Source organism: Esox lucius, chromosome 21 (genome assembly GCF_011004845.1).
Source record: "Esox lucius isolate fEsoLuc1 chromosome 21, fEsoLuc1.pri, whole genome shotgun sequence".
Lineage (NCBI taxonomy): Eukaryota > Metazoa > Chordata > Actinopteri > Esociformes > Esocidae > Esox > Esox lucius.
Genome location: NC_047589.1, coordinates 519950 through 535479, shown reverse-complemented (window position 1 = coordinate 535479; position 15530 = coordinate 519950). Strand labels below are relative to the sequence as shown.

The window sequence follows — 15530 nt, the reverse complement described above, 5'->3', positions numbered from 1 at the left end:
TAAACCCACGTTGTAATATAAATGACTAATTACATAAGTAGACAGAGAGACTGTAATTACCAATAGCAGTTTACTTTTATATGTCCAAATAGAAAGTTTGTCCTGGCATGTATGTACTGCTTTCTAATGCCATGGTTAAGTTGAAACTTCAACCCACTTATCAGGCACGTCTGAACCAGATCTCATTACTCCCTGTGGTGATTAGACATGGTTTCCTGTTTCTTTTAGGGGCCTCAAGGAGCCAAACATGTCTTCTTGAACCATGAATTAGACTGACCAGTGCATCTCATTGGTACCAACTTACAGTATATTTATTATATGTGGTGTAATTTGTAATTAGTTCAGAAATTTGGATGGCACTTGCAGGAATGGAGGCCCCTAAGTGCTGCTGTGGTCATAGTCACTGCCTCTCTGTGCAAATGTGTTATTGTGGCAAGGATTTTTTTGCAGTGCAATTGGGAGAGGATATGAAATAGTGTTAAGATAAAATTTACATTATGGTATAATACATTATTTGTGTTTCTTTGCTTTCATTCCATCCTCCTTGATGCTAATCATTCCAAGCTAAAAACTATTCAATTCTGTCTGAATGAGTAGTACATGCATGCACACAAACACACATGCTATATGGCTATACATAGCCATAATGCACATCCTTGAACACCAAACTGCATATGACTGCCAGCTCCTGCTGTAGGTAGATACAGGTTATCTAATTACACACAACACACACACACGCACGCACACAACACACACACACACACAAACACACGGTCAGCATTTCCTCCGGGTCTAATGTCCCCAGAGCATGTGCCAGTGTTGCGGTTAACTAGCTGGTCCTTAGGTTTCACCCATGCCATCTCCTGTTATTTGGTATAGTACTGTCATTTATTATTTAACATCTCTGTAGATTACAAGTGCCCTGTACATTACACTTGCAAGCATCTCCATTACGGCTAAATGGAACACTAATTGCTCTGCGTAGTTAAATGCTCATAAAATTTAAAAGAATCGACTGCATGAAATCAGGCATAGTCCCAAACCATGAACTTGTTTTACTGATTTATAATATATACATTTTTAACATAAAAATGTAAGATTAGGGCTGCAAGAAATTACTTTAATGTCTGTATTGTATATGTACATCCTGGCAGTGTGATTTAAATAGAAACATTTGATCAGCAATGTGAAATATAAAGCGACTAGTACTGAACTCTATATTCACTTCTTTATAATGCATATTATTGTAGAAAAGTTTCAAATTAAATAATACCTTTAATGAGGTTTACAACATTTACAGAGATAACATAGCAAAGCGCAAAAAGAGAATGCTCAGTAGCAAATTCAGAACAAGACAACTGAATGGAGATTGCACTGTAAGCATGATATTTTAAAATGGTGCTAACCAGCTTTGCCTTGTGTATGAATGGGCTTCTATATGGGGAATGGCTCATGGCGCAACTGGCTAATTCCTTTTAATCCTAACATAACTCCTACTACTTGTAGCAAGGGGATTTCTACCAAGATTAGCTCTGGTTAGCTCCTCCTCTGCTGATTGCATTCACTGTCAGTTTCTCTCTCTCACTCCCGTGAAGCAAACCAAATTTACTGTAAATGGATGAATTCTTCTTTAAACTATGACGCCAGGTACAATGACAAAACAATGTAAGTTTTTTTCTTTCTGTTTTGATTTCCTTGGGAATTAGATATAAAAAGGTATGTGAAATTAGTCAGATAACCTTGGCCTGATAATTCTGGCCCCTTGAATGTGTGCTGTCTGTGATTGTCAGGTATTATTGGCCTTTGGAATTACTACCTGTTGTTCAGCTCACTTCTCAAATATTTATACACACCTAGAACATATTAGGTAGTTAGCAATTTTTATTTTATGGCTTACATTCTTGAGACATCAAGTATTATGTTCCAGGTCATAGCATATGCAATATGGCTAAACTCTGTGCAGCTAGCTCCATGTTTTCATCCAATTATGCAAACCATGGCTCCGTGCTTCCATTCATGTTGGTTTGGGAACTTTAAACTTATTTTTTTCAACCTGGCCTATTGGATTTAATGTTTTCTTTTTCTATCTCTATACACATATATACCACTGATTCTTAAATTGAGAGAAAATATGTCCCACTCTGAAAATACTGCTTTATTACAAAAATAGATACATTTTCAATGATGAATAAATGAAATATGGATTAATGAAAACAGGCAGATGAACTTGCTAGAAAATTTAGGTTGGCTTTCCATATAGTAATAAGTCATGCCTCATATTAGTTAGCATAAATCAAATTGAGTTCACTCATGCCAGTTGATTGTGGCAATATACAGTGGATATAAAAAGTCTACACACCCTTGTTAAAATGCCAGGTTTTTGTGATGTAAAAGAATGAGACAAATATAAATCATGTCAGAAATGTGAACAATTCATTTGAAAACAAACTGAAAACTTTGAAAAGGAAAAATTAAAACCTTACAATAACCCGGTTGCATAAGTGTGCACACCCTCTTATAACTGGGGATGTGGCTGTGTTCAGAATTAACTAATCACATTCAAACTCATGTTAATTAGAAGTCATTACACACCTGCCATAATTTAAAGTGACTCTGATTAATCACAAATAAAGTTCAGCTGTTCTACTAGGATTTTCTAGTAAGACATTTTCTTAGAGCAAAAGCCATGGTCCGCAGAGAGCTTCCAAAGCATCAGAGGGATCTCATTGTTGAAAGATATCAGTCAGGAGAAGGGTACAAAATAATTTCCGAAGCATAGGATATACCATGGAACACAGCTAAGACTGTCATCACTAAGTGGAGAAAATATGGCACAACAGAGACATTACCAAGAACTGGATGTCCCTCCAAAATTGATGAAAAGACGAGAAGAAAACTGGTCAGGAAGGCTTCCAAGAGGCCTACAGCAACATTAAAGGAACTGCAGGAATTTCTGGCAAGTACTGGCTGTGTGCTACATGTGACAACAATCTCCCGTATTCTTCATTTGAATGGGCTATGGGGTAGGGTGGCAAGATGGGAGCCTTTTCTTACAAAGAAAAACTTCCAAGCCCGGCTGAAGTTTGCAAAAACAAACATCAAGTCCTCCAAAAGCACATGGGAAAATGTATTATGGTCATTATGTTTGGTGCAAAAACAACACTGCACATCACTCAAAGAACACCATACCCACAGTGAAGCATGGTGGTGGTAGCATCATGCTTTGGTGGTGGTAGCATCATGCTTTGGTGGTGGTAGCATCATGCTTTGGTGCTGTTTTTCTTCAGCTGGAACCAGGGTTAGGGTGGAGGGAATTATGAACAGTTCCAAATACCAGGCAAAGCACACATCCAAATCCACAAAGGCATGGCTTCAACAGAAGAAGATTAACATTTTGGAATTGCCCAGCCAGAGCCCAGACCTGAATCCAATTGAACATCTGTGGGGTGATCTGAAGAGGGCTGTGCACAGGAGATGTCCTTACAATCTGACAGATTTGGAGCGCTTTTGCAAAGAAGAGTGGGCAAATATTGCCACGTCATGATGTGCCATGATAATAGACTCCAACCCAAAAAGACTGAGTGCTGTAATACAATCAAAAGGTGCTTCTACAAAATATTGCACACTTATGCAATGTGGTTATTGTGAGTTTTTTATTTTTCCCCTTTAAAGATTTCTGTTTGTTTTTCAATTGAATTGTTCACCTTATAGGTCACATTAAAGGTGGAAGAAGTTCTGACATGATTTATCTTTGTCTTATTCTTTTACATCACAAGAACCTGGCATTTTAACAGGGGTGTGTAGACTTTTTATATCCACTGTGCATCATCAGTGTACCCATCCAGACTATTTGTGGCAGACCTAAAAATGGCAGCGCATTCCAGACACACACACTCTGTTGCTTCACTGCTCCACATCTTTGATCCATTTTGTCCATTTTTGATCCATGAACCAAATTAATGCAACCGGTTGTCAGGAGAGAACCTTTATTTAGCATGAGTCCAAGATGTTGGTCTTCCATAGTTCTTACATGTTCTCCAATAATTACAAAGTTAACACAGTCTTTTATGCCAATACACATACAGTACAGGCCAACATTTTTCATTCAATGTGTTTTCTTTATTTTCATGACTATTTACATAGTAGATTCTCACTGAAGGCATCAAAACTATGAATGAACACATATGGAATTATGTACTTAACAAAAAAGTGTGAAATAACCTCAAAGTAGCAACCCTTTGCTTTTTTGATAGCACTGCAAACCCTTGTTGCTCTCTCAATGAGCTTCATGACGTAGTCACCTGAAATGGTTTTCACTTCACTGGAGTGCCTTGTCAGGGTTAATTAGTGGAATTTTTTCCCTTATTAATGGTGTTGGGACCATCAGTTGTGTTGTGTAGAAGTCAGGTTGATACACAACTGACAGCCCTATTGGACAACTGTTAGAATTCATATTATGGCAAGAACCAATCAGTTAAGTAAAGAGAAACGAGTGGCCATCATTACTTTAACAAATGAAGGTCGGTCAGTCCGGAAAATTGCGAACACTTTGAATGTGTCCCCAAGTGCAGTTGCAAAATCAAGCGCTACTGGCTCACATGAGGACCACCCCAGAAAAGGAAGACCAAGAGTCACCTCTGCTGCTGAGGATAAGTTCATTTGAGTCACCAGCCTCAGAAATTGCAGGTTAACAGCAGCTCAGATTAGAGACCAGCTGAATGCCACACAGAGTTCTAGCAGCAGACACATCTCTAGAACAACTGTTAAGAGGAGACTGCGCGAATCAGGCCATCATGGTCAAGTAGCTGCTAGGAAACCACTGCTAAGGAGAGGCAACAGGAGGAGTGATGGTGTGGGGGTGCTTTGCTAGTGACACTGTTGGGGATTTATTCAAAATTGAAGGAATACTGAAGCATTATGTCTAACACAGCATCCTGCAGCGACATGCCATCCCATCCCAGTGACATGCGTTTAGTTGGACCATCATTTACAAACCCGATTCCAAAAAAGTTGGGACACTGTAAAATTGTGAATAAAAACAGAATGCAATGATGTGGAAGTTTCAAATTTCAATATTTTATTCAGAATACAACATAGATGACATATCAAATGTTTAAACTGAGAAAATGTATCACTTTAAGGGAAAAATAAGTTGATTTTAAATTTCATGGCATCAACACATCTCAAAAAAGTTGGGACAAGGCCATGTTTACCACTGTGTGGCATCCCCGCTTCTTTTTATAACAGACTGCAAACGTCTGGGGACTGAGGAGACAAGTTGATGAATAGGAATGTTGCCCCAAACTTGTCTTAATACAGGCTTCTAGTTGCTCAACTGTCTTAGGTCTTCTTTGTCGCACCTTCCTCTTTATGATGCGCCAAATGTTTTCTATGGGTGAAAGATCTGGACTGCAGGCTGGCCATTTCAGTACCCGGATCCTTCTTCTATGCAGCCATGACATTGTAATTGATGCAGTATGTGGTCTGGCATTGTCATGTTGGAAAATGCAAGGTCTTCCCTGAAAGAGACAATGTCTGGATGGGAGCATATGTTGTTCTAGAACTTGGACATAACTGTCAGCATTGATGGTGCCTTTCCAGATGTGTAGGCTGCCCATGCCACATGCACTCATGCAACCCCATACCGTCATAGATGCAGGCTTCTGAACTGAGCGCTGATAACAACTTGGGTTGTCCTTGTCCTTTTTAGTCCGGATGACATGGCGTCCCAGTTTTCCAAAATGAACTTCAAATTTGGATTAGTCTGACCACAGGACACTTTTCCACTTTGTCACAGTCCATTTTAAATGATCCTTGGCCCAGAGAAAACGCCTGCGCTTCATGATCCTGTTTAGATACAGCTTCTTTTTTGACCTATAGAGTTTTAGCCGGCAACGGCGAATGGCACGGTGGATTGTGTTCACCGACAATGTTTTCCTGAGCCCATGTTGTGATTTCCATTACAGTATCATTCCTGTATGTGATGCAGTGCCGTCTGAAGGCCCGAAGATCACGGGCATTCTGTATGGATTTCCGGCCTTGACCCTTACGCACAGAGACTGTTCCAGATTCTCTGAATCTTTGGATGATATTATACACTGTAAATGATGATAACTTCAAACTCTTTGCAATTTGTCTCTGAGAAACTCCTTTCTGATTTTGCTCCACTATTTTTCGCCACAGCATTGGGGGAATTGGTGATCCTCTGCCCATCTTGACTTCTGAGAGACACTGCCACTCTGAGAGGCTCATTTTATACCCAATCATGTTGCCAATTGACATAAAAAGTTGCAAATTGGTCCTCCAGCTGTTCCTTATCTGTACATTTAACTTTTCCCGGCCTCTTATTGCTACCTGTTGCCACTTCTTTGGAATGTGTAGCCTATGAAATCCAAAATGAGCCAATATTTGGCATGACATTACAAAATGTCTCACTTTCAACATTCGATATGTTATTTATATTCCATTGTGAATTAAATATAAGTTTATGAGATTTGTAAATGAGTCCATTCCTTTTTTACTCACAATTTGTACAGTGTCCCAACTTTTTTTGCAATTGGGTTTGTATTTTTCAACAGGACAATGACCCCAAACACACCTCCAGGCTGTGTAAGGGCTATTTGACCAAGAAGGAGAGTGATGGAGTGCTGCGCCAGAAGACCTGGCCTCCACAGTCACCGGACCTGAACCCAATCGAGATGGTTTGGGGTGAGCTGGACTGCAGAGTGAAGGCAAAAGGGCCAACAAGTGCTAAGCATCTCTGGGAACTCCTTCAAGACTGTTGGAAAACAGGTAACTACCTCTTGAAGCTCATCAAGAGAATGCCAAGAGTGTGCAAAGCAGTAATCAGAGCAAAGGGTGGCTACTTTGAAGAAACTAGAATATAAGACATGTTTTCAGTTATTTCACACTTTTTTGTTAAGTACATAATTCCACATGTGTTCATTCATAGTTTTGATGCCTTCAGTGAGAATCTACAATGTAAATAGTCATGAAAATAAAGGAAACGCATTAAATGAGAAGGTGTTTCCAAACTTTTGGCCTGTACTGTAGGAGGCGGTCAGTGGTCATAGCCAATCATTACACAGTCCATTATTCTCCAGCACATCCCCTCCAACATCTTGTTGTCTTCCAATCACATACGTGTATTCTATATCCTAACCTTACATGGCCTGGTAGTGTCCCCTCTTGCGTTCCTGTACCCTCTTGAGTTCCACGCAACGCTTATCAGGTTGTGTGGGGCCCCTCAATAGTGGATACCAACTGCTTGCGATACGGTACCTCATATAGCACCGAGATAATGAAGTACCACTCCTCTAACAAGAGAATAGAACTAAAATACATGCATATCATCAGATAAAGCAGGCTTCCTCACAATGCTATGTGAGGAATGATATGTGCCAACATACGGTCCATGGATCTATTCATAGAGTCTATGACAGTCACATGGAAAACTCCTATCAGGAGGTATGGACAGGGTGTGTGGGGCTCATCAAAATCGGGCCCAGCACCACATCCCTTCTATTGTCCTTTGCTCAGAGTTAGTCAGGGCTTAATGTGTTGTGTTAAGTTTCTCATGCCCATATTCATCAGATGTAAAGTTTTTGCCTCTCTGGTTGGGATTTTAATAAACTATTAATGTTTCGGGAGGACATGGCTTAGGTTACCTTTGTTGAAGTGGCCAAGAACAATAACTAAGGAGTCCAGGTATGACTACTCCGCCTAGAGAATCTGTTCAGCCACACCAGCAAACACATTACTTAACTACGACCAACCATGACATAATGGATTGGTAATGTTGTGACATTACCTTCTTACAACATTGTGGCAACATCGTCTGAAGGTGATTACATGACCACATAATTATCCTCCTCACCTGCTCAGGACATCTCAGAAATATAATTAAACGATGTACTGCCAATGTAACAACTTATGTACCAGTTTGGTAACGCCCTCCTGATGTGTTAAACTACATTTTAGTTTTTTTACTCCAGTTTAAGATAATTCTGATTTAGTCGTGTCAATGAGTTTTCACCAGTACTCTTCTGCTACAGTGGTTAGCCTAATACTGTAGCTATTATTAGCAGTAACTTTGCTGTATCATAGCATATCATATAAAAAAAAAATATTGATAATTTTTTCTATTTATAAATGTTGTAATAATTGATGTTAACCTTTCAAACTACAGCAATGTAATTTGGATTTTTCTAATGAAGCAATTTTCCAATTTAGACAAATTAAGCAACTTTCTTATTTAGTCGTGTAGCCTGCAGTATAATATACCGAGCTAGCAACTGCAGGTAGTGCACGTTTTCTGTTACCGTAATGTACATGGGTAACTAGCTACTGCAGCTAGTTAACACTAGTGTACGACTACTCAACAAACATCTGCTTAGTTCGATAAAACAACATCATTTCTGGAGCACTGTGTCATCATTTCTGGGAATCCCAGGTAAGCTTATTTAACTTCTTTACAAAGCAGATAGATAACTATCTGACATACAGCTATAATCACTTTGGTAGTTACAATGGAATAACATTAACTGTATAGCAAGCCAACAAACATGACTAATCTACAGTACAGTACGTCAACTACAACTGTATCTAGCTAGCTTGATTGGTAGCTTTTTCCACAGCCAGGCTGGGCTCAGTGCATTAACTGTTTCACTTGCTGGGTAAGAAATAAATTCTCAAGTCGAGATATTCAAGGTGTGACTAAGAACACGGTAGTCATCATGTTTTCAAAGTATTGATGACATGTACTTTATTGCTGTAATGTGCACTAGGCTACAGCGTGGAACATGAAAATATTAATTCCCAGTGCAAGATCATTTTGTACAACCAAATACTGCAAAACTGCCAATTGTCAGCAAATGACGAATAGGCCACCTTAATTACATAACGTTGTCACTACGTTAGGGGGCTAAATTACATCGTAATTAAATTACGTTATAGCAACCAAAATAGGAACTTAACTTTTCTGGTTGCTGTAACATCAGATACAGCTGTGCTCAAAAGTTGGCATACCCTTGGAGAATTGGTAATACAGCTCTGGAAAATATTAAGAGAGCACTCCTATTTTTTCTTAAATCAGCATCTCTACATGTGTCTGTTAAATTCAAACACAGGGACACCTCATTTTACTTAATGAGGTACTGATTAGGTGATTACCAGAACCAAATCTAATTTAATGAGGAAAAGTATTAAGTAGTATAAAATTAGTACCTCAAAGGTAATTTGAATAAAAAATAACTAATCAGCATGACAAAAGAGTTTACAAGAAAAGCTTTGAGTGAGGAAAAGAAGGGTTCAATTCTGGCTTTACTGGCAGAGGGATACAGTGAGCATCAGGATGCTTCCATCCTGAAAATGTCAAAGATGGTGGTTCATAAGAACAAGGTCAAGCAATAGACATTTGTGACAATAAAGCTACAGACTGGCGACTGGCAGAGGGCAAAAACGACTGTCCACCTGACCAAGATGACCGTCAACTCATTCAAATGTCACTCAACAAACGTAGGATGACATCAAGTGACCTACAAAAAGAATGGCAAACAGCAGCTTGGGTGAAGTGCACGGCGAGGATGGTTTGAAACAGGCTCCAAGGGGCATGACGGAAGTTGTGCAAAGCTAGAAAAAAGCCCTTCATCAATGAGAAGCAAAGAAGAGCCAGGCTGAAATTTGACAAAGACCATAAGGATTTGACCGTAGAGGAATAGAGTAAGGTCATTCTCTTACGAGTACAATTTTCAGCTTTGACCAACACCTGGTCGTCTAATTGTTAGACGGAGTCCTGGAAAGACCTACAAGCCACAGTGTCTCGCACCCACTGTGAAATTTGATGGAGGATCACTGATGATCTGGGGATGCTCCAGCAAGGCTGGAATCGGGCAGATTTGTCTTTGTGAAGGGCGGATGAATCAAGCCAAGTACAAGGTTATCATGGAAGAACACCTGCTTCCTTCTGCTCTGACAATGTTCCCCAACTCTGAGAATTGGTTTTTCCAGCAGGACAATGCTCCATGCCACACGGCCAGGTCAATCAAGGTGTAGATGGACAGGAGGCTCGAATGTTATCATTGGATTGAATGGGCGTTATCAGTGGTTATCAACCTCATATATATGGGTCAGAAGTGGCCTGCTAGCCTACTGCTAGGCTCAGAAGGCTGTTATCATCCATTCGCATGGTTAATTTATTATTGACGAAATCATCACAGTTTAAAGGCTCTCATTTTAATGGTCTTACCTGTAGACTTACCTTAACCCATTTTAATGGTCTTACCTGTAGACTTACCCTAACCCTAACCTTAACCCATTTTAATGGTCTTACCTGTAGACTTACCCTAACCCTAACCTTAACCCATTTTAATGGTCTTACTTGTAGACTTACCCTAACCCTAACCTTAACCCATTTTAATGGTCTTACCTGTAGACTTACCCTAACCCTAACCCTAACCTTACCCCTTTTAATGGTCTTACTTGTAGCAGCGACCTGAATTAGTCTGGGATTGGATCTATTTAAGTTGTCCTTCTCGTGTATTTATCCGTGATTAACCATGCGAATAGATGATAACAGCCTTCTGAGCCTACCAGTAGGCGTAGCAGGCCCCTTCTGACCCATATCTATGAGGTTGGTAACCACTGATAACGCCCATTCGATCCAATGATAACATTCGAACCGGGTGGAATGGAGGACCACCAGATCAAGACCCTGTCATGGCCAGCCCAATCAGACCTGAACCCCATTGAAAACCTCTGGAATTTGATCAAGAGGAAGATGGATGATCACAAGCCATCACACAAAGCCGAGCTCTTTGAATTTTTGTGCCAGGAGTGGCATAAAGTCACCCAACAGCAATGTGACAGACTGGTGGAGAGCATGCCAAGATGCATAAAAGGTGTGATAAAAAATCTGTGTTATTCCACCAAAAATATATTTCTGAGTTAAAACATAAGTATTTTGTTGTTGAAAAATGAACATGAACTTGTTTTCTTTGCATTATTTGAGGTCTGAAAACAAGGCATATTTTTTGGGTTATTTTGACCAGTTATTATTCACTACAAATAAATACTCTAAATGACAATACATTTATTTGGAACTTGGGAGTAATGTTGTAAATAGTTTATTGAATAAAACTAAACTGTTCATTTTAATCAAACACATACCTATGAATAGTAAAACCAGAGAAAGTGAACATTTTGCAGTGGTCTCTTAATTCTTTCCAGAGCTGTATATGTACCATTTGTAAAGAAAACATGAGTGAGCAGGCAAAACACATGTAAATTATGTCTTATGGGATTCACATTCAACTATTGATCATAACAGAATGGCCACAATCATAAAACAAAACATGGCCCCTGTTCAAAAGTCTGAATACCCTTAGTTCTTAATACTGTGTATTGCCCCCTTTAGCGTCAATGACAGCATGCAGTCTTTTGTAATAGTTGTCTATGAGCCCCAAATTCTTGCAGGTGGCATTCGTCTTGGCAAAATGCCTTTGGTCATCTTGCATGAACCGCATGTTTGAGATTTCTCCATTGGCTCGATGATATTAAGGTCAGGAGACTGTGATGGCCACTCCAGAACCTTCACCTTTTTCTGCTGTAACCACTGAAGTGTCAACTTGGTGTTCTGCTTAGGGTCATTGTAGGAACGTCAAAGAGCGTCCCATGCGCAGCTTTTGTGCAGAAGAACGCAAATTGTCTGTCAGCATTTTCTGATAACATGCTGCATTCATCTTGCCAACAATTTCCACAAGATTCCCTGTGCCTTTTGACCTCACACACCCCTAAAACATGAAATAAAAACTGTTTGGTAACACTTTACTTGAAGGGGTGTGCATAAGCATGACAGGATATTGTATGATACTGTCATAGCCATTACATGACACATGAAGGAATCATTATGAACGTTTATGAATGTTCTCATTAGATGTAATTTGGTTGATTATGTAATTTTTCATGCAAGGTTGACATAGTTTGGGATGTCTTTGTTATGACAACTTCACATCAACTTCAGACAACATCACCTGTCAATGTCTTTGTTATGACCACTTGACATTAACCACAACAACATTTGATTAGATTCAACTTTACTGTAATTGAACAAGTATAGTACAATGAAATTGAAGGAGTAGGGTAGCATGTGCAACTGAAATGCAGGGATAGCAGCAATGAGGTTCCCGCGGTAGACACGTACCTGTAACAACGGAAGTGTCAGAGTCCAGTAGTACAAAGGGTGGATATGGTTAGTGATGGGCAGAGGTGGGGGACTCGAGTCACATGACTTGACTCGAGTCTGACTCGATCTCACAATTTTCAGGACTTGTGACTTGCTTGATTAAGTATGAAAATGACTTGACTTTACTTTGACTTGAGAACAAGTTACTTGAGACTTGACTTAACTTGAGGTGGAAGACTCGACAATGACTTGAACTTATAATAAACAAACAGCAATCAAATTATTTTATATGTTGTGACATCAGCACCACTAATCAGCGTATGTGCCTTTAACGCTGCACAATTCAAACCGCGCCAAACATGGCAGACAGTAACGTTAGTCGAGCTCCACAAATAGTATCGTTTGGATACAAGGACTTTTAACTGGACCGTGTGAATAAAAAAAGATTTGCCAGATGCAAAATATGCAACAACGTCAAATTTCATTCGTCATTTTAAGAACCACAAGGAAAGGTAAGAAAGTACTCTCTTATATATTCAGTTTCACTAAGATCTATAACAACTAAGTTACTAATGTAATGAATTAATCTTTTGTTTGTCATAATTTGGCCTTGGTTGCATATTATGTTTTTATTTTTTTCTTGTTAGAAATGTGACCATTATCATTACTGAATACGTCTGATAAATAGATGTAAGGGAATTTGACTATAACAGTGGGATAGCCTGAATTTTAATGTTGATGGGCATCTTAAAATGAGCAGGCATGTATATTATTACACGTAGGCTATAATGTCTGTATTAAATGTGCGCATTTTCAAGTGTTTGTGGACTGCGTGTGGAAACTAAAAAGCATTGTGCTTACACCATAACAGTTAAATTTACTGCATGAAAGGCTAACATGGAGGCGCCGATGTGTTTACTAGCACCTAAACATTTCGAAGAGTTTTTTTTTTTTACTCATACAGACGAATAATTACAGTGTAATTACATATAAGGCAGTTTTTCAGTCACAATAATTAGTTTATAAGGTTGTTATTATTAGCCCTTGTTACATGGATTGGCTGAATTCCAGTGCAGAATGCTTGTTATTTCTTTATAACAGACCATTGCCATGAAAAACAGCGCGTTGCTATGGATGCAGCAGGATTCTAACCAGAGACGGAACAGACTATTTTCTTCAGAGGAAGCAATACAATCGTTTTTAAATCAATAAATTCCTTTTGAAATCAATATTTTGTGTCAAATTATTGATTTATTTGGTAGGTAGCCATGTAATAAGCGGGATAAGGTATAGCGAGGCGGTTGTTATAGCGAATACAACCCCTTCAGGCTGATTCAAGATCCCTCCGCTTCGTCCCCCCAAAACATTGTACCGCGGAGGACAAAAATATTTGATTTTGAAATCGAGCTTCGCAACCAAGCGCACGTCAGAAACAGAGTGACTTGACTTGAAACTTATAAGGACTTGACTTGACTTGCTTAGGGTGAACCCTTGACTTGACTTGACTTGACTTGCTTGATTTATCTGAACTGTGACTTGAGACTTGACTCGAGACTTGATGGTTAAGACTTGAGACTTGCTTGGACTTGACCATGTGTGACTTGTCCCCATCTCTGGTGATGGGTCACGGAGTTCAGCAGGATTACAGCAGATGGAAAGAAAGTGTTCCTGAGCCTGTGGTGTGGGAATGAAGAGACCTGTACCACCTGCCTGATGAGAGGAGAGAAAACAGTTTATGGCATGGATGTGAAGGGTCCCTGATGATGCCGCACACACTGTGCAGACACTGCTGGTGCTGGAGGTCTACGATGGCTGGGAGCTGGGTGCCAGTGATGTGCTGGGCAGTTTCCACCACCCGTTGCAGGGCCTTCCAATCAGCTACGGAGCACCCGCCAACCCATGTTGTGGTGCAGTTAGTCAGAAACATAACCTGTCATAAACATGTCATAGCAGGCTGGAATATCAAACTTGAAGAAACTATTTAGCTTTATGTGTTAGCAATAAATACAACTGTCATATGTGGTTGGTTTTGACATTGGTTGTCATGAGACCATTAATAATAATTGTGTCATGAATATTTTCCTTGACCTTGCACTACAGTGGTACAATTTGGACTTGTCATAAAGATGTCATGACGTGTTATAACACTGTCAAATGCATTCATAACCGTGTCATGAATATTTTTCTTGACTTAAAGTACAGTGGTAATATTTTTCTTGACCTAAAGTACAGTTGGTCATAAAGATGTCATTAAGTTTGTCAAATACTGTCATGTGTAGTGTCATTTGTTCACAGGACATAAGCTCATATCGTTTTTTGCAAGAACACACAGTTTGTACTAATCTTTTAAAGTTGATGCAGGACATCCATTCATGTACTGTACCTAGTTCTTTGCATGAACAATATCATAAGTAATATAAACTATTCGTAATATAATCACATTGAAAGTAGGCTAGATAGTGATAGTTTAACAAATTACCTTACAAATTACATGTTAACACAAATTGAACATGGCTGAGCAAGTTAGCAAAGTGCTACCCGGAACTGACAAACACTTGACTGGAGCTAACATACAGCTAACTGGAGCCAGCTAATAACCAACCGAAGCCAGCTAACATCAAGGAACTAGCTAATCGCTAACCTTACAGTGCAAAGATTGCAAAGTTGCTAAACAATACAGTTACAAAATTCAATTATGTTAATCCTAGATATATTGTCAGGAGTGTTGTTTTCGAAAAAAAAAAAATCACTACAGTACAGTAACAAATAGTTTTTTTTTAAGGAATGCACCACCGTCATGGCATTTTACATAGACATGGGTCTCTGTCACAGTCATAACATTACCATGCTTTTCCAAACCTCTACATACACTTCAAGAGGCAAGTTATCAAACTGTATCTAGATGTGTAGTGTACGTTTGTACTTTGTACCTAGAAAACAGGATAAATGATGAGAAAGACATGGCTTTTCCTTGAAGAGTTACAAGAATGCGCAGGTGTTTGGATCGTTAACAATCCCAACGCAACACAACCACATCAAACTGCCCCCTATAGGCCAACCGTAGTAAGTGTCCTTCAATATAAAAGTGTCCTTCAAAATTCTATATTAACCCCAAATGCAACCATACATTTTGGATGTGTCACACCTATTTGAAGACGCAAGTTGCCAGTTTACCTTATTAATAATGGTTACCGCATTGTAACATATTAACACATTGGATAACGTATATTATCTCTTGAATAATATATATCACTTAGCCTATTCTTCATGCAAACCACTAGTTACATGAATGGATGTCCTGCATCAACATTAACAAAATTACAGTTCCTGCAAAAAACTTATATATTAA

At 39.2% G+C, this 15530-nt stretch overlaps 1 protein-coding gene across 4 annotated transcripts in view; it reads left to right on the top strand.

Moving 5' to 3' along the window:
* Window positions 1-1560: 1560 nt before the first annotated feature.
* The window catches only part of myo3a (myosin IIIA), a 279588-nt gene continuing 265618 nt past the window's right edge, over window positions 1561-15530 (top strand). For 3 of the 4 annotated variants that reach the window (XM_029116287.2, XM_029116285.2, XM_029116286.2), the window contains exon 1: window positions 1561-1665. In XM_029116287.2, the coding sequence (XP_028972120.2) occupies window positions 1619-1665 (47 nt within the window). In that variant the 5' untranslated portion in view covers window positions 1561-1618. Of the gene's footprint in view, window positions 1666-6775; window positions 6793-15530 lie in introns of those variants that run through there. The other variant, XM_034289440.1, reaches the window with a different exon arrangement.